Source organism: Oncorhynchus gorbuscha, unplaced genomic scaffold (genome assembly GCF_021184085.1).
Source record: "Oncorhynchus gorbuscha isolate QuinsamMale2020 ecotype Even-year unplaced genomic scaffold, OgorEven_v1.0 Un_scaffold_2448, whole genome shotgun sequence".
Lineage (NCBI taxonomy): Eukaryota > Metazoa > Chordata > Actinopteri > Salmoniformes > Salmonidae > Oncorhynchus > Oncorhynchus gorbuscha.
Window position 1 is genome coordinate 33,735 of NW_025746957.1, and position 7,172 is coordinate 40,906.

Here is a 7,172-nt window from a genome sequence, read left to right on the forward strand (position 1 = left end):
GAGGAAACCTGGCACCATCCCTACGGTGAAGCATGAGGGTGGCAGCATCATGCTGTAGGCAAGTTTTTCAGCGGCAGGGACTGGTACACTAGTCAGGATCGAGGCAAAGTACAGGGAGATCCTTGATGAAAACCTGCTCCAGAGCACTCATGAGCTCAGACTGGGGCGAAGGTTCACATTCCAACAGGACAACGACCCTGAACACACAGCCAAGACAACGCAGGAGTGGTCCTAGTACCCCTGGTTGAGAACCACTGCTCTCATGTCATGTCCTTTCTCAGCCTCCGTACTTTCTGTTGTCCCCGCCCCTTTGTTTCTTTTCTCCTCGAACGTGAACAGGTCGCGTTTGAAAAGCTAGCTAATAGTACACTGCTAAATACAGGGAAATATGTTTTCTTAAATCGAGCTGGTAAGTTGAGTACTAGGTATCTACCAACAGTCATGAAGGTCGTCTAAACGTTGTAATTAGTTGGTAGGTTTGCATAACCGTTAGGTTGGCTAGCTACCTGCTCTGTTTAGCTTGGTAGTAGCTAGCTAATTGCTCCTGCTAACTTATTTGAAGCTGTGCTCAAATTGAGTCGATATAATAATACAATATAATAATACAAGTATTGTTTTCTGCTGACTGGTAGCTACATGCAGATCGATTGTAGCTGTGCATAATCAATTAGTTACTGTTGTACTTGATGTTCCTATTTTCTTAGCCTGTTAGCTAGCGGAATAATGCTTCCGGGTTGGATCCTTCAAAATAAAATCCCTCATGGGAACATTGAAATTTCATTAAATCGGTAAATAAATGTCTCATTGATATTGTTCTATTAACTAAAGATACAAATTCATTATAAAAAAGGTACATATTTGACACACTTGACAAAAGTAGAATCGAAATATACATGTAGATATTGAATGGTACAAACAGTTGTTTCACTCCATATCCTCCTTTGTACACAGGTGACCATACAAGATCTGGTGTTATGAGACTCCAGTTCTAGAAGACTTGTGAATAAACACAGCCCTCTTGACACACACTGATTTGAATCGGCATTGTTTTCACATCATTTTAATTAAATTACTTTGAACCAACATGGAATAGACCTTGAATTGACGTCTGTGCCCAGCGGGAGGAGAGACACATCAAACTTGTGACGGCTCCATACAATACCCAGGTTTATTTATTATTGCTGTTTTTTTTTAACCAAGAAACATTCTAACTCGACAGACAATATGAGTCAAAAGAAGGGAACATTGATGGATGAAATCGAAAAGAGTTTATGGAATTTAACTGAGGACAATTTACGCTCCCTTTGTGAACGTTATGGCCAAGATGCATCCGAAGTTAAAGGAATGGATCACCGCTCGTTGCGGCGTAAAATCATGGAGGAAATGTGGGACAATACGGATTCAATGAAATCAGAGGAGCAGGGAACGTCTTGGTTAGTCCAACTGAAAGAGGACATCAGAAGGATACTGGAGGATGCTAGTGGTGAACCCGTGAGTCCCAGCCAATCAGATGAAGAATGGAACGGAAAGGGAGGGGCTGGGTTACCTAGCAACAGGTTGGAGGTGGAACCCGTGAGTCCCAGCCAATCGGATGAAGATGATCCTGTAGACTGCGATGAAGAATGGAACGGAGAGGGAGGGGCTGGGTTACCTAGCAACAGGTTGGAGGTGGAACCCATGAGTCCCAGCCAATCGGATGATGATAATGACACTGCAGACTGTGACGCAGGGGACACGGATTGGTTGCCTAGCAATGGGCTGGAGGCAGAGTCCACGAGTCCCAGCCAGTCCGGTGATTGTGATGCTGCAGACTGCGATGAAGAATTGGACAGGGAGGTCAGGGAAGGGCTGGAGGTGGAGTTATCTCCAGAGAAGCATACACCAGAGCAGAAGATGAATATTTATTTTCCCAGTCAGAAAGTGAGTATTTAGTTTGTTTCTCAATGCTTTCATTGATTCCTCAACAACTTACGCAAGGCTTTGGGAGAATATTGGATGTTCTTCCTCTTAGACTTTCTCCTTTATTGAGAAGGATGAGGTTGAGTAATCAAGGAATTGAAAGACTTCAAAGTTCATTGACAGGCAGGAGAGGGTTTCCCATCCTGATTAATTAAGTCTCTTTTTTTCTGATTTCTAGGACAAGCGTGGCCCACCGAAGACCCTGTGTCGTGCCTCTCCCGGTACCGCCTTAATTTGGGGTCTGAAGAGGGTGTCTGTGCAGCTGATGGACTGCAGGAAAACGCCGGGGCAGAAAACCTCCAAGAAAACCCACTCCTGTGCTCAGTGTGGGAAGAGTTTTGCCACAAAAGACATTCTGGAGCGACATCTGCTAACTCACACTGGAGAGAAACAGAAGAATATATGCGCTGAATGTGGAAAAGTATTCAGTACATTTTCCAGCCTTACCAGACATCTGAAAACTCACACTGGAGAGAAATGTCATGTTTCTGAAACCACATGCTCTGAATGCGGAAAGACATTCAGTACACATTCCAGTCTTAGGAGACATCTGCTAACTCACACTGGAGAGAAACCGTACGTTTGCCCTCGTTGTAAGAAAGGTTTCAATGATCCAGGAAACTTGAAGAAACACATCAGGAGAGCTCACCCAGGAGAGAAGTTGGGTGTGGAGAGGCTCTACCGTGAACCGTGTCCTCACTGTGGGGGGAAGTTTCCCACAAAGAAGGCTTTGGAGGAGCACCTGGTAACCCACACAGGAGAGAAACCTCACCAGTGCTCTGACTGCGGGAAGGGATTCAAGGAATTGTCTAGTCTTAAGAGGCATCTGAGAACTCATACTGGGGAGAAACCATACATTTGCCCTCGTTGTGGCAAGCCTTTTAATGATCCAGGAAACTTGAAGAAACACATGAAAAGAACTCACTCCGGAGAACATTCCAAAGAGAAACCTTCCAAAAACAATGTTGGTTCTTCAGAACAGGAGACCGTAAAGAAGCCAGCCCTTCATCCATGTTCTCACTGTGGGAAGAAGTTGTCAACCAAGACAAGACTAAAGATTCACCTGAAGACCCACACTGTAGAGAAATCTCACATCTGTCCCGACTGCGGGAAGAGCTTTGCTTTCCGTCCCTCCTTGACCAAACATCAGAAACTTAGTCATTCAGAGCACGGAGGAGTGAAACGGCACGAATGTTCAGTCTGTGGGAAAGTCTTTAATCAACCAGGAGCCTTGAGGTCCCATCAAAGAACCCACACTGGAGAGAAACCTCACCTCTGTGCTGACTGTGGGAAGAGTTTCTCTTTTCAGTCGTCTCTGAAAAGACATCAGGCACTTCACGCAGCAGGTAGTGCGAAGCCCCACATGTGCTCTGTCTGTGGGAAAGGCTTTAGAGATTCTGGATACTTAATAAAACATCAAGCCATCCATTCGGAAGAGAAACCTCACCTCTGTTCTGATTGTGGAAAGACTTTTGCATCCTTATTTACCTTAACGAATCATTCCAAATTGCATCGTTTAAACAGAGACCAATTCCAATGCCCTGAATGCAAACGCCATTTCCCAACAAAGGAAAGGCTGACAAGCCACCAGAGAACGCATACCGGGAGAAACCATTTCGCTGCTCCCAATGCCACAAACGCTTCTCTCACTCAAGTAGTTATCAAAGGCACCTTCGTATGCACACTGGGGAGAAACCCTTCATTTGCCCCCTTTGCGGGAAGCAATTTAACGACTCTTCGAATCTTAGAACACATGTTAGAAGACATAAAGGAGAGAAGGTAGGCAAGACACAGGTCTCTGAGCCATGCCCTCAATGTGGGAAGAGGCTGGCTTCTAAGGCAGGGTTAGAGACTCACCTGCGGACCCACACTGGAGAGAAACCTCACCTCTGCGCCGACTGCGGCAAGAGCTTCGGCTTCCACTCAGCTTTGAGAAGACATCAGAAAACGCAGCACGGAGAGCAAGTAGCGAAGCCGCACGTCTGCTCTGTCTGTGGAAAAGGTTTCATGGAATCTGGAGCGCTGAAGAAACATGTGGTGACCCACGAGGAGAAACAGCACCTCTGTCCCGACTGCGGGAAGACCTTCAGGGTGGTTCAGGCCTTGTCAAATCATCAGAGAACCAAGCATCAAAAAACGAACAAGGAAGTAAGAGAGAAGAATCCGTTCTTGTGCCTTACTTGCGGCCAGGAATTCAATTCAAAGCATAGATTGGTAATCCACGAGCGAAAGCACACAGGAGAGAAGCCTTACCAATGCTCCCATTGCGACAAATGCTTCACTGAGAAGTCATACATGAAACGTCACCAAACGGTGCACACGGGAGATAAACCTTTCCAGTGCTCCGTCTGCGACATGAAGTTTTCGCATGGTGCATCTTTAATACGGCACCGCCTAATACACTCAGGTGAGAAACCGTACCACTGCACTTACTGCGACAAGAGTTTCTCTCAGTCAAATACGCTGAAAACACACATACTAACGCACACCGGAGAGAAACCGTACCAGTGCCCCGACTGCGGGAAGCGTTTCACTGAAAAGAAAGCCATGAAGAAACACCAGCGCAACACACACGGGTCAGGGGCACACAGCAACACACACGGAACAGAGACACACAGCAACACACACGGGTCAGGGGCACACAACTCTGCTTTCTCTTTGCCTGGTAAAAAACTGAGATTGAGTCAAGACGGGAGCCCTCGAGCAAAGCCGTACCAATGCCCTGACTGTGGCAAGTGTTTCTCAGAGAAAAGAGCTCTTACGAAACACCAGAAGACACACAGGAGAGACAGCGCCCCCTATTGGTCCGGTATACTGCAGCGATGGAGTCAAGACCCGCAACACTCTAATACTGACTCAGACTCTGACCAAGACCAAGACTGGACCTCTTTATAAAGACTCAGACCAAGACAGGACCTCTTTATAAAGACTCAGACCAAGACTGGACCTCTTTATGAAGACTCAGACCAAGACAGGACCTCTTTATAAAAGACTCAGACCAAGACAGGACCTCTTTATAAAGACTCAGACCAAGACAGGACCTCTTTATAAAGACTCAGACCAAGACAGGACCTCTTTATAAAGACTCAGACCAAGACAGGACCTCTTTATAAAGACTCAGACCAAGACAGGACCTCTTTATAAAAGACTCAGACCAAGACAGGACCTCTTTATAAAGACTCAGACCAAGACAGAAGAGACTCAGATCTCTTTTTAAAGACTCAGACCAAGACAGGAGAGACTCAGATCTCTTTATAAAGACTCAGACCAAGACAGGAGAGACTCAGATCTCTTTATAAAGACTCAGACAGGGCTTCAGTATTGACCCCCAGTCAGATGAGCCCAGGACCTCGTTTAAACAGGGCAGATAGGATTGTGTCTTGTTTTGGCAAACAGTTCTTCAGGCTTTTCCCCTTCACACTATGTCAACCTTCAGTATGCGAATTCTGCTTTAATTAAAGCAATTTTGTTTTGTTGTATTGAGACTTTTCTCAATTATATAACATAATATATATATTTTTTTTAAAGAGTAATTGCACCAAGAGCATGAGAAGATCATTCTTTCAACCAAAGATAATTTGGTTGAAAACACCAAGATGATGAGATCAACACTCCATCTTCGGTATAAACAAGCTGAGGGATGGGAATGGGGGGGACAACAACCTCGAATTCATAGACATGGCAACAGAAAGCTGAGGGATGGGAATGGGGGGACAACAACCTCAAATTCATAGACATGGCAACAGAACGCTGAGGGATGGGAATGGGGGGAGGGGAACAACCTCAAATTCATAGACATGGCAACAGAACGCTGAGGGATGGGAATGGGGGGTAAACAACCTCAAATTCATAGACATGGCAACAGAAAGCTGAGGGATGGGAATGGGGGGGGGGGGTAAACAACCTCAAATTCATAGACTTGGCAACAGAGAGCTGAGGGATGGGAATGGGGGGGGGTAAACAACCTCAAATTCATAGACATGGCAACAGAAAGCTGAGGGATGGGAATGGGGGGGGGTAAACAACCTCAAATTCATAGACATGGCAACAGAACGCTGAGGGATGGGAATGGGGGGGTAAACAACCTCAAATTCATAGACATGGCAACAGAACGCTGAGGGATGGGAATGGGGGGACAACAACCTCGAATTCATAGGGCAACAGAACGCTGGGGTAAACAACCTCAAATTCATAGACATGGCAACAGAAAGCTGCCCATAGCATTCTACACAGCTACCATTGACAACCATTGGATTCATTTATTGATTGACTGTTCTTTGTCCTCGAAGATAACATTTGCACAAGAAACAAGTGCCCCTCCACCACACACATACCTAAGAGACTCAATGAACTTAAAGTATATTGACATGTTTCACAGTTGTGTATAGCAAATCGTGTTTTTGTTTTACATTTTTAGGGCTCCGTTTCGATCAGATTTTAGTGGTGTCAGAGGTTGAACTGATTCAGGGCTGTTCTTTTCTTTGGTGTCAGATCCACTTTAGTGGTGTTCAGAGGTTGAACTGATTCATTTATTGATTGGCTGTTCTTTTCTTTGGTGTCAGAGGTAGAACTGATTCATTTATTGATTGGCTGTTCTTTTCTTTGGTGTCAGAGGTAGAACTGATTCATTTATTGATTGGCTGTTCTTTTCTTTGGTGTCAGAGGTAGAACTGATTCATTTATTGATTGGCTGTTCTTTTCTTTGGTGTCAGAGGTAGAACTGTGTAAGAGCTGTCAAATCCATAAGTGGCTCCTGGCATTATACCTAAAACAGAACTAAAGCGGACATTGCAATCGGTTTTGCACAGTCACAGAAATCCCACGCAGCACCTTGTTTAGACGTTGGAACACTGAGACATGGCAACAGAACACTGAAATGTGATGTCATCTACAGCCAGTTGAATCATTTTTAAATCCGAGTGTATTCTTTATGTCGACGGCTCCAACAGTTCCCCCTCAGACGCCACCAAAACATCCGCTATGTCGGTTGATGATCTCATTGAATCTAGGCCTAAGTGTATATACTTTGGCAGATGATATTGAGGAATGTTGTGTGTTTCAAAAAGGCTGTTTTTTGAGTCTTATGGAAAAACATCATGGAAACCGTGACAGTAAACGTGTTTGAACTGAATTCCGAGGTTGTAGTTTTTGTCTTCAGTTATTTGACTGTCTAGTCAGTGGAGAGTTTTACAGCAGAGCCAGAGATGATCAAT

The 7,172-nt window shown here is 45.0% G+C and overlaps 1 protein-coding gene across 1 annotated transcript; it reads left to right on the forward strand.

The window, feature by feature from the left end:
- Positions 1-308: 308 nt before the first annotated feature.
- On the forward strand, positions 309-4,854 carry LOC124025782 (zinc finger protein 585A-like). Its single transcript, XM_046339113.1, has 4 exons — positions 309-409; positions 952-1,920; positions 2,138-3,613; positions 3,784-4,854. The coding sequence occupies exons 2-4, from the start codon at positions 1,225-1,227 to the stop codon at positions 4,852-4,854; spliced, it is 3,243 nt and encodes a 1,080-aa protein (XP_046195069.1). The 5' UTR covers positions 309-409; positions 952-1,224.
- The last annotated feature ends 2,318 nt before the right edge of the window (positions 4,855-7,172 follow it).

Coding starts and splice junctions, on each gene's coding strand:
- LOC124025782 (XM_046339113.1), top strand. CDS start 1,225: ATGAGTCAAAAGAAGGGAACATTGATGGATGAAATCGAAAAGAGTTTA. Junction 1,921..2,137: donor TTTATTTTCCCAGTCAGAAA/GTGAGTATTTAG, acceptor TCTGATTTCTAG/GACAAGCGTGGCCCACCGAA. Junction 3,614..3,783: donor CAAACGCTTCTCTCACTCAA/GTAGTTATCAAA, acceptor CAATGTGGGAAG/AGGCTGGCTTCTAAGGCAGG.